We start from the raw sequence: 16,625 nt of genomic DNA on the forward strand, positions 1-16,625 counted from the left end.
ACAGAATGTGTGTAATCATGGCTAGGAAATTACTTTTCTATAACATATTTAGTATTTTTCAAAACCATGGTCCGACTGGGGCCTTTCTGTGTGGAGTTTGCATGTTCTCCCTGTGTCTGCGTGAGTTCCTCCCACTGTCCAAAGACATGCTCATTAATTGGTGATTTTAATTGACCGTAGGTGTGCATGTGAGTGTGAATGGTTGTCTGTCTCTCTGTGTTAGCCCTGCGATGGACTGGCGACCTGTCCAGGGTGTACCCCGCCTTTTGCCCGATGACAGCTGGGATAGGCTCCAGCCCCACCCCCGTCACCCTTCACAGGACAAGCAGTTACAGAAGATGAATGAATGAATGAATGAATGTATTTAGTATTTGCGTTCGTATTTTTCTTTTTTTGTACTTCTTTCTCTTGTACAAAACTGGGTCAAATCTTCAAACTGATTCTAATATTCTGACTAGACATTCTGACTAAAACATGTGTTTTAAATGATAATTGTTTGTATTGACGCAAATGACTATATTATGCCAACTGGGCTTGGCTACTTTTCCCACCCTTGTGATTCATTCATCTCCTCATCAAACTCCTGAAGTATGTACAGGTATATCCTTGCTCCTCCCATCATCTGCTGCCAGAACAGTTAGAACACTTTAGATGTTGTCTTCTGTTCCTTTATCTCTGAGTTACACTGAATTTCAAATTTTGCTTAAATATGAAAAAAAAAATGTGTTAAAATTATTCACACAAAACGCCTACACTATATTGTTTAATGGTTTAATAATGATACATTTCAGTGTTGTAGTGTGCTGAAGCGATGCTGATTTTAACTACTTTATTCCAGCGAAATCATGTTCTCTTTAATGTAAACTCTTGAACTTTGCCGGCAAGTTAATGTAATTTCTAGTGTAACATGGGGTGTTTTCTTGTTCAAAGACTTCAGCAGAAAATTCTTTGTTCTGTAAGGGATTTTAGAGTGACATTTTATCACCCACAATCACAATTTCAAGATCAGTGAATTACGTTGCAGTTTGTGCAACTCATTTAAAAATTTTGAGTTTCAAAAGAATTCTCCTGCTTTATAAGGAACCCATACGTGGAATTTTGTCAGTGACACAATATTTACTCAATTGTTTCCTCTTTCTCAGTAACCAGACAAGAACAAACTTGTGCTTGACAGTACACTCACCAGATGACCAGTTCCCACTGTTTAAGGAAGAGCTGAAAATCTGAGGATTAATCAGTAACCTTTAACCTGGGAGAGAGCTTTCTGAGTGTGACTCAGTGAGGGATTTGTAGTTATGTGTTCAAAGCCTGAGGTAACTTCTTCCCTTTCAATTTTACTGTCAAAGGTTGGTAAAGATTAGACACCACTGTCTCGTTACTTTTGCAATTGGTGTGGGCCCAACTTGTTCCATAGAAAAAGAAAATGTAAAACTCAAGCTAAGCTTACATGGAGAATAGATGAGAGAAGAGAACAGAATGAAGTGCAGAAAGAAAAACTGGTCAGATGTGTGCAAAGAGGTAATGCTTGGCTGCCTCATTTAATCCAAATCCCATCTACTGCCTATTTTGATAGGCATAGACAGCAAATGGCAGAGGAAGAGATTACATGTGTGCATTAACATAAATACTTACTTGAGGAAACCCTTACCAAACTGCAGCCACGAGACAGGATACAGAGCCTTACTGTAATAGAATAGAATAGCAGGAAACAGTGCCAAGTCACACACCCCTCTGGGCCTTACTGGAAGCGCAGTGCTATTTGAATTTCCTTACATGGCACACAACCAGGAGTAATTTAGTAATTGGTATGCTGACAACAACCAACTATAGCTTGTAACAGATGCTGTCACAGTATTGTACAGAATGTTCTTGGACAGAGTAGAACATCACTTGTACCGTTAAATGTTCAGTTAAAAGCTCTTAATACAATCACTACACCTTGAGAATATGTGTGAACAGTTACAAACAACTAGGCACACATATTCAATTTGGGAATATGTGGAAATAAGACAGAGAAAACTTCATCTACAGCATACTGAAGATGTTTGAGAGCAAAACACAAGAATAAATGTTAAAACATATATATATTAATATCACGTTGTATACAGTGACAAACCCTGGATAATTTTCTGTTCGTTTTTAAAACATGTGCAGAAAATTATGAAATACTGACACCTAGTGGATGATGAGGACATTAAAAAAATATGTAGGAGCAGCTAAAAAAAACAAAAACATGAATAGCATAAGGTGTTAACCCGGCCTCCAAACTTCCCAGATTCCAAACATATAGAGTATCTGCAAGATGTGCTGGCTGCACTACTAACATACTGATGCCTAGCATGACAGGACACCTCCCAATGAGTCAAAACTGTTTTGGAGGCAGCAGGATGACCTACACAATATTAGCCATGTGGTTTAATTGTTGTGGCAGATCGATGCACGTCCCACAGTCAATTGCTCTATTTTGCTGTGTTCCTTACATGGAGTTGCATCTGCAGAAGTGGGTGGTAAAAAGCCACATTTATTCTATTGCAAGTTTTAATGTTTCCTTATGTTGACTTCAGTAAAGTTTTAGAAGAAAAAATCTTTAATTTTGATTAGCGTAGCTCAGGAATAAAAAAGATCTTCTTAGTCCAAAGATAAATCTCACCCTGCCACAATGTACTTTGTATGGCTGTGTTACACCAGCCAGACATACATCTGTAAACAAAACCACTAATTAAAACTCAATTAAACAATACTCTTTGCTTCCTCTCAATCTTTGGTAAGTGAAGCTCTCTTTATTGCTCTCCTTGGGTCAATGTATTGCTCTGATCTGTGTGGGGATGGTTGGATTCTGTGGGCATGGCTTTGGATCCGACCCTGTAACAATAGTCACATTTACTGTTTATACTGAGTGCTCCATTCACCCCGGATGAGGTTCTGCAAACTTTTCAAGTCAATGCCCTCCGAAAAAACTCCGGGTAGCTTCACTACTTTCACTTGACGCAGAAAAAGCGTTTGATAAGGTCAAGAGGTCATACCTGTTTGCCATTCTGGAAAAATTTAATCTTGGTGAAAAATGCATTGGGTGGGTCAGAACTATATAGCATATAGCAATCCACAAGCTCAAATATGTATAAATGGTGACCTCACAGAAAAATTTAGAGGCTGCCAACAGGGAAGCAGTTATCCCCATTTTTATTTAACTTGTTGAACCACTCGCAGAAGCCATACGCACCAATGAAGAGATAGGTGGTATTGACATTGGGAAAACAAATAACAAATTTCATTGTATGCTGACGATATAATTTTATACTTAACCAGCCCTGAACAATCAATCCCATCAGTATTCCACCTTATCACTAAATTTGAAACAATATAAGGCTATAAAATCAACCTGACAAAATGCTCCCCGTTTCATTTCTCGGACAAATTAACGCGATTAAAATGAACGTTTCAGTTATTGGTTTCAGTCACTGCCTTGTTACTTGGATAAACCATTCTCTAAATCCATAAATAAGATGTTAACATCTTTTATCTGGAAGAACTCTTCACCAAGAATATCTTTTAAAACTTTAATAAAATCTAGAGAGAAGGGGGACTGGCACTACCAGATTTACAGATGTACTATTTGGCTGCCCAGACAAAGGGCCTGATTAGCTGGGTGCAAAAACGTAACAATGCTCAATGCTCAGAGCTCTGTCTTGCTACTTCTACAACCTTACTACCATTCATTAACAATATAAGTGCACTATATCAGGTAACAAGAACCTTTGTAACCTGCAACACTCTCTGAGCTTGGCAAGATGTAAAAAAGTTTTGTGGAACCTTTGGCAAAATCTCCAGGCTTGCCCACAACCCAGATCTGCCACCATCAATTGGTAAATCTTTGTTTACAAAGTGGAAAGAGAACAGTATACGTCAGTTCAAACATCTATTTACAGAGGACACATTCAAATCCTTTGCGGACATAAAGTCAAAATATCAAATTCCAAAACAGGACTTTTATAAATACCTACAAATTCGCCATTTAATTAACACCCTGAAAGGGGAAAGGCGCTTCTTTGGGGCTGACAAATCTCAAGGAGATCTTGTTGAAATCTACATCAATAAATGGAAAAATCTCTGTAATTTATAGTGCTTTGTTAGACCATCACAGCTCATCCTTGACCTCGCTTAAGAGCATATGGCAGAGGAATATGGGATGTGTTTTTGACAAGGACCAGTGAGATACTATATGTCGGAATGTTTTTTCCTCATTGTCTTGTAATAAAATAATTAAACAAAATTATAATTTCATGCACAGGACGTACTTAATTCCACTCTGTATAAGTAAAATTATTCCTAATTCATCCCCTATGTCATCGTTGTAAAGCATGTTTTTTGGGAATGCAGAAAAAAAATATTAAAAAAATCTGGAAAACGGTGCATGATCTGCCTGTCAAGGTTGTGGAAACTCCACTGGACAATAAACCAATACCTTTGGTACGGACAAGACACTGGATGCCACACGCAGGAACAGGATCACCATAATATCCTACATAGCACAGAAATGCATCCTACTCAACTGGAATCAGCAAAGACCCCCATCATTTATTTTGTTTAAGCAAATCTTAAATGAAACGCTGAGACTGGAACAACGCATATACACCTTAAAAAATAAGGGCGACATCTTTCGGAGGATATGGGAACCACTTATGGACGTCTGACATTATCATCATGGTTTAGCATGCCTGGATACCATATACAAAAAACTGACTGTATTCAGGAGTAAAATGTATTTGTTGTATCCATGCAAAACACTTTGCAGCTAGACAGTCTGGGAAAAATGCATCATTTCCTTTTCAAATGTGCTTTTATTTGTAAGGCTGTTTTCACAGCACTCATTGCAGCCCAGTGGGGGCTGCAATCACAGCAAAAACAGCTCGTCTGTTTCTCTCAGCAGCTTTCAAGTGTTTTCCACACATATCCACAAAAGACTTTAAAGATTAACAAAGCAAACATTTTGGCTTTGTAGGTTTATCAAAGCTTCAGCAGAACGTGTTGAAATGAGTCAGGTGGTGTCTCGAATGTCTTGGAAGTCAGAGGACATGTGTTTCAGGGTTTATTTGGTTACCATGTCTCTGGAAGGCATGAAGCATTAAAAGGCAGCAGTTTTCCTACTAGCATTTCTTGGCAATGGGGGACATGAAGCCTGCTCCTCATTGACAATTTACCTCATGCCTTCTTTCAGTTATTGTTTGGCTTTGATTAATGGACAGTATTTGCTAAGAGGAAACCTGCACTGTTGAGATAGCAAACACATCTTGCTTCAACAGTAAAAATTTGTCTTTGTTTTCTGAAATAAACCAAGGAATGGAAATGGAAATGGTGGAAAGCTCTTTAAAATCTAAATGACACTTTGTCTACACAAATGCAGACACATTCACACCAGTGCCAAGCACTGGGAGCAACTTGCAGTTTAGTGTCTTGCTCATGGACACTTCAGCATGTGGCCCATGTATTGGGGATTGAACGGCTAACCATCAGGGTTTGCACTGCCTGACCTACAGCCCCCTTGTTACTCTTCAGTAATTTGAACCAGTGACAAAAACCACAGTTCAGAACTGCAGGCATGACACATAGCACAATATAAATGCAAGCTGTATAATTATAAGTCATATAATAGTCCTCAAACTTTATTTAAGTAATTTGAATGCAATCAACTAAATAATGAAACATGCAATTTATGCAGTAAGGCTACAGTTATAATTATCAGATGGGTCCCTCCATATGAGCTGGGTTCTGCTCGAGGTTTCTTCCTGTTAAAAGGGAGTTTTTCCTTGCCACCGTTGCCTTCAGGCTTGCTCTGGGGGTTTCAGGTCGGGTTTTTGTAAAGCGTCTTGAGACGATTTGTATTGTTATTGACGCTATATAAATAAAATTGAATAAGGCATGCCTGACATTATGTAATTTTAATTAATTTGGATTTTTACTGGGTAAAAATGAAAAAAAAAAAAAAAAAAGACTTGTAGAGCTCCCACCCTACAATGTAAGCCACAGTGGCTCACTCTTCTAAACACCTTTGTGTGTATTTGTGAGTTTGTGTGCCAGAGCCTAGCATAATTTACAAATTCTTTAAACTGTCCATACCATTTCATCACTGCCTGTCTGATGGGGGAAACAACGAATATTTGTTCTAACACCTTAAATTTATGGAATGATCCCATTATTATTGGTGCTCACTGAACAAGGGACAGGTCTAATTAACTTTTCAAGTAGGAGAGAGGACATCTTAATCATGCTGCTCGAGGGAATGAGTCAGTTTATGAGACCTCTCAATCCTGAGACATCGACTCCATACACACCTCAGTATTAGTGTTATAATGAAGCAGTGTGGAGAAGGCGTTCAAGAGGTGACAGATTTAGGCAGCTATCACAATGGGGAAGAAAGTAAATCACGGTATAAATATGAAAATATGATAAATATGAGTATCTATCTATCTATCTATCTATCTATCTATCTATCTATCTATCTATCTATCTATCTATCTCCTGAATATCTCCTAACCTCTTGTCATTGCCATTGTAACTGCTTTCCTTCTGTCTGTAGTCTATCATAGAGACAGAGAGAAAGCAATGATGATGATGAGACACGCTTGTACATACAACACAGAAAATCTATAAATGAAGTGTTTCAGTTTATGCTGAAACCTCCAGGATAAACTGTGCATGGGGCAAAAACTCAATACGGACAAGAAAGGCACAACCCCCTCTCGAAGCACAAGCAACTGGCTTACAAATGTAATCCACGCCTAATAATTACAATATGTGAGAATTTTCAAAATAGGTCCAGAAAAAGATAGTCTCACAGATTTTTTTTTCTATCAAAAATCCTTCATTAAACTGTGTAAGTGAAAATTACTGTTCTCTGTCATAGACAAGGACACAAACCAAAGAGTAATGGCTTAGCACCAACTTCGGTGTTCTTCTGCCAGAGCGGATTGAATTATGTTCCATAAAAGTCTAATAGGATTTCAGCAGGGCTAATAAATAAGAGAGGGCTGCAAGGCTGTATCGCTGTTATTTGGTTCTGCTTTTATGACTCTCCCCTCTCTGTGCCATCTGAGATAAGATTACTGGGCAAGTAGCAGCTACACAGACAGCTGAGTGGACATCATTTTTCATGGCTCAGATTTTGATTAAGTAGCCAGTGCACCTTAAACTTTGATGCAAATCACATTTTAGCAAACATAAGCACAGAGTTTAATTTTTTACATTTAAAATACTTCACAGGATCATTTAATTCTTGAATGTCTTGATGTTGAAAACTGAATGTAAGGTCTATGAAAACTATGAATGGACAAGCCTGGATGTCAGGTAAGAAAGGATTTCTTGTAAATACTTCTATTAATTACAAAAAAAAAAAAAAGAAAGAAAGAAAGAAAAAAATGTCCTTGGTAAATCATTTACATAGCCTCCCTGTCATTGGTTGGGAATGTTCCAGGCATATATTTACACATTGTACACTTTCTCCTGCATATTACCTTATAATGGTATAAAAGGACAAAATGAAAGCACCTTTACAGCCCTGGTAACTTATAAATATATTAATAACAACAGTGTTACAGTATATTGTTTTTTCCAAAATTCCTTTTCTGCCTGACTCATTCAGATGGTAAATGGCCTTGCTTTTATATAGCGCTTTACAGTCCTTTTCTACTCAAAGTGCTTTACAGTCACACACACATCTACCCATTCGCTCACACAAGCACACACACACACACATTCACACACCAGTGCCACGCACTGGGACCAAGTGGGGGTTCATTGTCTTCCTCAAGGACACTTCGGCATGTGGCACATCCCGGGGATCGAACCGCTAACTCTATGGTTCGTGGACAACCCGCTCTACCTACTGAGCCACAGCCACAGAAGAAGTTTTACAAATTAGCCGCAGGAATTTGCTACACGGGCACAGTGGCAAGGTGGTTAGCACTGATGCCTCACAGCAAGAAGGTCCCGGGTTCGACTGGGCCTTTCTGTGTGGAGTTTGCATGTTCTCCCTGTGTCTGCATGGGTTCTCTCCGGGTATTCCGGCTTCCTCCCACCGTCCAAATACATGCTCATTAGGTTAATTGGTGATTCTAAATTGGCCGTAGGTGTGAGTGTGAATGGTTGTCTATCTCTCTGTGTTAGCCCTGCGATAGACTGGAGACCTGTCCAGGGTGTACCCTGCCTTTTGCCCGATGACAGCTGGGATAGGCTCCAGCAGACCCCGCGACCCTTAGCAGGATATAAGTGGTTACAGAAGAAGAAGAAGAAGAAGAATTTGCTACACATTCTTGTGACTTTAATAGAATGTAAAACAGGTGTACAGTGCCTCAGATTCATTAAAAAACACAAGCACAAGGTTTGTTATGAAAAGAAAACAATACAATATAACTTAACACAAGTAAACATTGTATTTTCATGGCGGTCTGCACCGATACAGAGAAAGAGAAGTCAGACAGACAGAATATTACAGTTTAGATTCATCAGGCAATAGATACACACATTTTCAGCCGTTTCTATGAACAGTGCATTTATTAACGGGTTGGGTACAGACATTTGGAAGCATGAGGCACAAAATAACATTCTGATGTCACTCTAAAAGTCAAATACTGAGCAGCCAATATTGTTTCAATACTATGCTTTATGCTCACATATGTGTGGACACATTTCTAATGCCAGTGCAGACTGGGAAAATTAACAGAAAATTACACTGCCTGGCCAAAAAAAAAGTTGCCACCAAAAAAAAGGTCACACACTCTAATATTTCATTGGACTGCCTTTAGCTTTGATTACAGCACACATTTACTATGGCATCGTTTTGATAAGATTCTGCAATGTCACAAGAATTATTTCCATCCAGTGTTGCATTCATTTTTCACCAAGATTTTGTATTAATGATGGGAGAGTCTGACCACTGTGCAAAGCCTTCTCCCAAAGATTCTCAATGGGGTTAAGGTCTGGACTCTGTGGTGGCCAATCTGCCAACCCATGCAGTAATTATCCAATAGGAGGCTTCTACCTATTTGCTTAGTTAAATCCAGGTGGCGACTTTTTTTTTTGGCCAGGCAGTGTCTAACAAAAGGATGAAAAGCGGCAGACATCACAAAGAGCCAGTGAAAACGAATATGTTCAACAGCCCAATTTATTCAGTGTGTCCTGATGTCCGTGGTTACATTTATGCAAAGCCAGTGTGCAATACATTTTGTTGTCATGGTTCTTGACCTGCTTCTCTGCTGATTTGTTTATTAATGTTCCACCAATAAATGAATAACAATAAAATCACTGAAAATGTGAGCTTTTAGTTTCACATGGACTCAAGAATACGTCCATTTATAACATAGTGATGGTTACACCAGAGTCATAATTTCCCTTCATTTGAATTATTCTTGCAGCCAGCATAAGCAGTAGTCCAGTTGCCACCTCCAGACCGTAGGAGAACCAGGCCGTGGCTAAAGACCAACCAAAAGACACATCAACGTAAACAAGACTCTCAGGGGATACTATCTTCTGGAATTCCTCCATGGCCAGATTTGAGTATTTGATGTAGATGCTGACCCCGGACAGGGTGAAAAGACCTGTTGATGCATGGCAAGACAGAAAGAAAAAGTCTAAATTGTCATAAAGGATAACCTAATTAAGAAACTGATTCAAATTGAATCTGCTCCTTAATAGAAGGAACCTCAAGTGTAAGTGTAATATTGTTGACCAATTGAGACTGAGCTTTGGGCACACACTGCACAATCTTCAAATTAAGTTCAGGCGAAAGTTCACTAAAGAAGGTCTATTCTCCTTCAGTGAATGTGGGTTATTTCTGTCGCTATATGATTGCACTCTAAGAAATTCTCTCTCTCATTATTGTGGCATTTAGCAAATGGAAATAATTTTGGTAATCCTAACTGACCTAAAACAGGAGAGGTTTAGTCTCTAACTTCAGACAGTGAGGAAAAACGGTTTATGTGCCTTTAAACACAGTGTATGTAAACATCTGGTTTCAACTGTATATATATATATATATATTCTGCGCAGTACGATCTGATGATCCGACAGTGGAGCCACACTGCCCAGCCACACTTCCACCAGACTCACTCACGTTTTCGTTAAATTAATACTGAGCTCTGCTCTACCTTCGCCAGTTACAAAGTTATTTATTTAGGGCCGTGATCACGGAGCGGTTGGCATGGAAACTGTCATCATGAGGTCACATCCTGTTTCTATAGCATCAAATAACTAACTAGAGAAATCAAAACAATGGATGCTTGAACATGCATCAGCATTATATTAACTATCTAAAATGACAGAAACCATCCTTGAAAAAAAAGTATTTGATGTGTACTTTAGTATTTTAGTTCCAAGTCCCAACCATTAACATAGAGGGGGTGGAGCTTATGAAATATACTGGAGCCAGACAACAGGGAGAGCTCTACTTGATTTGACTTCACTAAAGAGGAGCAGTTCCCATCTTTATTTCCAGTATATGGTGTGAGCTGTCAGTGCACCCAACTTGGTACATATATCAGCCTAAAGTCTCTGATACTAAAGTGTTAAACTTATAAAATCTTTAAAAACTGTTCTATAATTAATGACTGCGGCCTCTATACATCTTTTTTTGCATCAATCTTGCATGTATAAGCATCACCTATTATTCTGATCACGTATACGTTCTACATGTATGCTCTATCCAGATGTATGTATGAATTTATTTGATTTATTGCTGCCATCAACTGGGGGGTTCTGACTCCGGGTTCCAGACCCTTTCCTGTTTACTTTTTATGGGTCTTTGTATTGACAGTGGCGAAGTTTAGTTTTTGCAGGTCTTTGATGTAGATATGTGAACATGACATTTGCTGCAGAGCATGAAATTAGTTGTCTCTTCTGCGTGACATGGGGGCTGGGCATGTCAACAGAGATAATGCACTATATAATAAGACCAACGTTGGTGACATATGTATACATTCGGCCTCTGTCTTACCTAAACATAGATTTAAACTCATTACCCTTGAGTTCAGATTAACTCGAAGGCATTATTTAATCGAAATTATATTTATCAAAGCTGCACAACAGTTGTGGTTAACCCTAACCCCATTTACTGTTGCACAAACACTTTATATTACCAGACATATACTCAAGCATGTTAATCATTTAAAGAGCATTATTATGGCATTATACATACATTTTAGGACTGTCCATTGGATTACTATTCTTTGTATACTTTATATAATGTACTATCTAAAAAAAGGACATGAAATGTTTTTATTTTGTAACAACAGAGAGTGATAGAAAGAAATGGCCCACTAATGGTTTTCTGCAATTTTCTGCCACTTCACTGTGATTAGCAGTCAGTCAGCATGTTGTGATCAATACTGTTAATTATGTTAGCATCCATTCTGACAATGTTTGCAGGTAGGGTGTCTATAAAATGTGTTCAGACTGGAGATTTGTCCTCAGTAAATGACAACTACGAACTACATTAATCACACCATTCTACAGCAGGGTAGCCTTTGGAAATAGGTGTCAAAATATGATTTAGCATATGAGACAACGCGTGAGAGTATTGGCACTTATCACTGTACCATCTGAATGTCTTGAGTCAGTCATTCTGTTTACAAAATCTGTCAGAGACAAATTCTGACAAACAGACTGAATAGAAAGGAAAAGGACTACTAAGCTGAATTCGTTGTTTTTTTGTTTGTTTGTTTGTTTGTTTTTTAATATCCACACAGATATACAGTACATCTGCAAATTAGACCTTTAACAGTCTTCTTAAATCAATTGCAATTTTAATATATGCACAACTTTTCTCATTGGCTCTCACCCTGAACAGGTATATTGCTTATGTCTAAGCACACACATACAGAAAAACAAACACAAACAGTAGGAGCTTACTGCAGAGAAGAAAGTAGGAGGCTGCTGCAACCAGCAAGGTGGGACTGCATGCCAACGAGCTGACAAGTCCAAAGATCCAGCCTAACACTAGCAGGACCAGGCTGAGGGGCAACATGATGACAACCGTTTTATGCAAGCCTGCAAACATGCATATGGACATGCAACAATAAATACACACAATGATTTCTGTGACTGCAAGACTTTATTTCAAAATTAGTGTCATTATAAATAAATCCACTCACCAAGAAGCTGCCTTTCAGCCTCTGACAGGGTAGACATATTTGCTGGGAAAGCAGGGATGACTGAACTCCGGTTTTTCCCTGTAAATGTCAAAGGAAAAGGTTACACATGACAAGACCCATGACAGAGCTTTGCAAAACTGTTCTTAGATACCAAACAATATTGATTTAGTAGTTCCATTAGACTGGCTTTATTGCTGGTACAGATGTCTAAATATATTATTGTGCTGAACATTTACGCAAACTGCGTTCTTTATTATATTCTTCACGGAGAGTGAATTTTAAATATGAACTGAATTTTACTGAGTAGTCGATTGGCTTATCCAGTCTGTTAGCTTCTCTAATATAAAAGCACTTGCATTATCTCTTCTTTGGATCGGGTCAACAAAGTAAAATTCTCTGTAAGCAGTTTCGGCTTTGTTCCCTGACGCCCTAATAGTGTAGGGTTAATCAACGCTGTGGACTGCTGCTTACAAGTGCACGGTAAAACAGAAACACAAGAGGGATGATCTCTGGATAAATATAAACAATGTCACACATCAGCAGCATCTGATGTTACCCACAACTAAATGATTTCTTGTGAAAATCAGAAGAGATCATTGGCATTTCACAAGTCAGAACACGCTTCAGTTATGAGTTAATTCAAAAAATAAATAAAATAAAAAATATGATCAATATGATCATACAGTAGCTGTATGATCATATATAATAACGATCTTTAATGCATCTTACGCACGCCATTGTGATGCGACGATGGCTTCTTGAAATCAGCTTGAGAAGCAAGGCAAAAAGATATGTATAGACTTAAAGCGTCGGAAAAAAAATAGATCATACAAACATCCTATAGTAGCTACGTTTGAAGTTAAACTGGTATACCTTCATTAATTCTCCACAGTCCAGAATGTGAACTCAAGTCATCTGGACCCGTGTAGTTCGGTTTATTCACGTCGATGATGTACCAGTAATCAGTCCCAATTGCTACAGCAAGGAGGCAAAAACTGAGCAAACCCGTAAAGCCAGCCGTAAGAACCACCGATCCGTACTTCATTCTACAGTCCACAGGCAAAGCGCAGTCACGCGAATGACTGAATGTGGATTTTTTTCTCCACGAATCTTGTAAAGTGCTTGTTCTCCATGCTAAAATGTAGTTATTTTGTGAAACACACACACATAAATTTACTATTCCCAAATTAATTATTTCCAGCGAGCGTCAAACCAGAAATAAGGAACTCCAAATAAAAGATGAGATGCGCCTTTGTGCAGCTCCATGTAGTGGCTATACGGTTGCTGCAGCGATTGATGCCCTGTTGACAAGGTACGGGAATAAACCCTACATTTCCGGCCTTGCCTTCCACAATAAAGCCGTAACCGGGGAATATTCAATTAGGTTTTATTTTTATAGCGCCAAAAACAATCTTGGTTGTCTCAAGACTCTTTACAGAACCCAGAGCCTGAAACGTTTAAAGTAAGCACTAAGCCGGCGGTGGCAAGGAAAACTGCCCTTTTAAAAGGAGGAAACGTTGAGCAGAACCCACCTCATCTGTTTGAGGCCAAAAGAGAAAGAGGTATTTATTTATTATTTGATAAATGTCATACATATCTAAATAAAGCACACATGCATGGTCTTAACATGATACAAACGAAGAGTACAAGATATTATCTAAGAGATCCATAACTCATAAAAAAAGAGTGGAAGTGCTAGCATTAAAATTACTTAGTGTAGAATGTTGTTTGGGGCCTCACAACAAGAAGGTTCTGGGTTCGAACCCACTGGCCGACTGGGTTGAGTTTGCATGATCTCCCTGTGTCTGCTGGGTTCTCTCCAGGTACTCCGCCTTCCTCCCACCGTCCAAAGACATGCTGGTTAGGTGCAAGGTGCCCCTGCAGCTTCCCAGGGAGACCTCGACAACATCGAGGAGAATGCTAAGCGAGTAACCAGCTACATTGCCAAATGTACTGAGGATGTTACTCTAAGCAAGACCATCTCAGCACACGGCAACCAGAAGCTATGGATGACTGCAGAGGTCCGCACACTTCTGAGAACCCGTGACCAAGCCTACAGTTCTGGGGACAAGGTAGCACTGCGCTCGGCTTAGTCAGCACTCATGAAGGCGGAAGGGAATACAAACTGTAATGTCCTACAAAATCAAGCAGCAAGCTGATGACAGTGACACTGCTCTTCTAGACAGACTCAACCACTTCTTTGCATGCTTTGAAGCATTAAATCTGTCAAAGAGGGAAAGAGCTGGTCCTCTCCTACCATCTGACCAGATGGCAATCTACATCAACTCAGTAGACATATGGAGGACCTTATCTTCAACTCACGTAAAGCAGCAAGTCCAGACAACATCCCAGGACGTGTGCACAGGGCTGACGAGCTGGCTGATGTCCTGATGGATTTCTTCAACATCTCTCTTGGACAAGTTATGGTTCCCAGATGCTTCAAAATTTCCACTATTATACCAGTGGCAAAGAGGTCAGATGTGTCCTGCTTAAACTGCTACTGTCCTGTCACTTTAACTTCCATAGTGAGGAAGTGTTTTGAAAGGATCATCAAACCACACATCACAGCCAGCCAACCTGCCTCTCTGGATTTGTTCCAGTTTGTCTGCAGTCCCAATCGCTCCACAGAGGACACAGTATCCACCACACTACACATAACACTCACCTATCTGGAAAATAAAGACACTTATGCCAGAATCCTGTGCACTGACTTCAGTCCAGCTTTTAACACTAATAAACTAACAGAGAAACTCCATCACCTCAGCCTGAACACCACCACCTACCACTGGTTACTGGACTTCCTGACGGAAAGACCACAGTCAGCCCTCATTGGGAATGACACTTCCAATGCAATTACACTGAGCACTGGTTCACCCCATGGCTGTGTGCTCAGTCCATTACTGTTTACACTGCTAACTCACGACTGTGCTTCCAGTCAGGAAGAGAACCTGATCATCAAGTTTGCAAATGATACCACAGTTCATCTGTGGAAATGAGGTGGCAGTGTACAGGAAAAAGGTGAAACGTCTTGAGGGCTGATGCAGAGACATAAACCTGGTGCTCAACGCAGACAAAATTAAGGAGATGATTGTCGACTTCCTGCGCACACACCCCTCTGCATCAGTCGTTCTACAAGCTCCTTGGAATTCATTCTCACATCATCCGCAAACTCCACACAATCGTGAAACAGGTCCAGCAGAGAATGAAAGTGAAGCAGGCTTAATTTCCCACCCGCATCCTCACAAGCTTCTACAGAGGAGTGGTGGTCTAACCTACTATATATCCTCATGGCACTCCAGCCCAATGATGGCAGACAAGAAGACCTTGCAGAGGGTAGGAGGGGAGCGGAAAGAGCGATTGGAGTCTTGCTGCTTCATGTTCAAGAACTCTTCTAGAGCCAGTGCAAGAACAGAACACAGAATATCATCAGAAACCCCTCTCAACCTCTCAATAAACTATTTGAACTGCTGCCGTCAGGTAAACAGTACCAGAACATCAGAAGCAAGACTAACAGTTAGCTCAGCAGTATTCTCCCACAAGCTGCTGAGCTGCTGATCTGACCCAGGAAGAGCACCGTGCACCTTGCACTTTACTTATTTTAACTTAAGTCTTTTAGTATTTTAGCTGATTATCCTAACTTATTTGAGTTTACCTGTTTTGCTAAGTCTGCTCAGATCTCAGATCAGAGAAACGCAATTTCATTCTGTCTAGATTACAGCTGAATGTATGTCAAAATGACAATAAAGCTTGATTTGATTTGCTGTTGCCTTGAACAAAACTCTCTTTCAAGCAGGCAGTGGTAATAAACCGCACGTTCAGAGTCTGCACAAATTGCACTCAGCAGAAAAAGATTGGCTCTGGGGAAGATTTTAGCAATAAGCCCAGTTTACCATGTGGACAATAAGGGGGTCCTTCATGGAGTGGCTTGTCTTCTCTATGTCTCCAATCCTCTCAGATCCTATGGAAATATTCAATTGAATTAGCTTAAATTAATGTCATAGCATTAACAATTAAATACAATTCATGACAAAAACTGTGCGCGAATGTTAAACTCAACTTGGTTCTCCCAGACAAAAGCCCAGATTGCAATGTGAGACGTCGTCATAGATGACTCAAAAGACTATGTGTAGACTCAGCCCATGGGGGCTGAACAAGCTACTGAGGATTCTTAAAGCTTCTTCAGAAAAAGATCATTATCAGACACTTAAGGCTCATCTTTTGAGCAACAGGTTGGCAGATTCTATAACTCATGGAAGGGAGGCTAGATCTTCTGGGACAGCATAAGCCCAGTTTTCTCTTCCAATATTTCTACAATGAATGCATTCTGATGTATGGTTTGCCTTGGCCAACACCACTGCCAATGACTGCTGTGCTCAGGCTGAAGGGGCTGATAAATATTTTCTGGCTGGTCAACAGCACTGTGTGGCCATGTTTCTCCTTGCCCAAAACCTTTTTATCCCCACATTGGAACACAATATATGAGTC

General features: G+C 39.7%; 1 protein-coding gene across 1 annotated transcript; it reads right to left on the reverse strand.

Annotated features, from left to right (window-relative positions):
• Positions 1-8,659: 8,659 nt before the first annotated feature.
• On the reverse strand, positions 8,660-13,185 carry LOC311506197 (transmembrane protein 235; the record flags this gene model as incomplete). Its single annotated transcript, XM_084570074.1, has 4 exons — positions 8,660-9,590; positions 11,899-12,036; positions 12,141-12,218; positions 13,014-13,185. 4 exons carry the CDS (start codon positions 13,183-13,185, stop codon positions 9,346-9,348), a joined length of 633 nt encoding a protein of 210 aa, XP_084426200.1. The 3' UTR covers positions 8,660-9,345.
• Positions 13,186-16,625: the final 3,440 nt, after the last annotated feature.

The sequence above is a fragment of the Chelon labrosus genome, assembly GCF_963514085.1.
Source record: "Chelon labrosus genome assembly, chromosome: 21".
NCBI classification, from domain to species: Eukaryota; Metazoa; Chordata; class Actinopteri; order Mugiliformes; family Mugilidae; genus Chelon; species Chelon labrosus.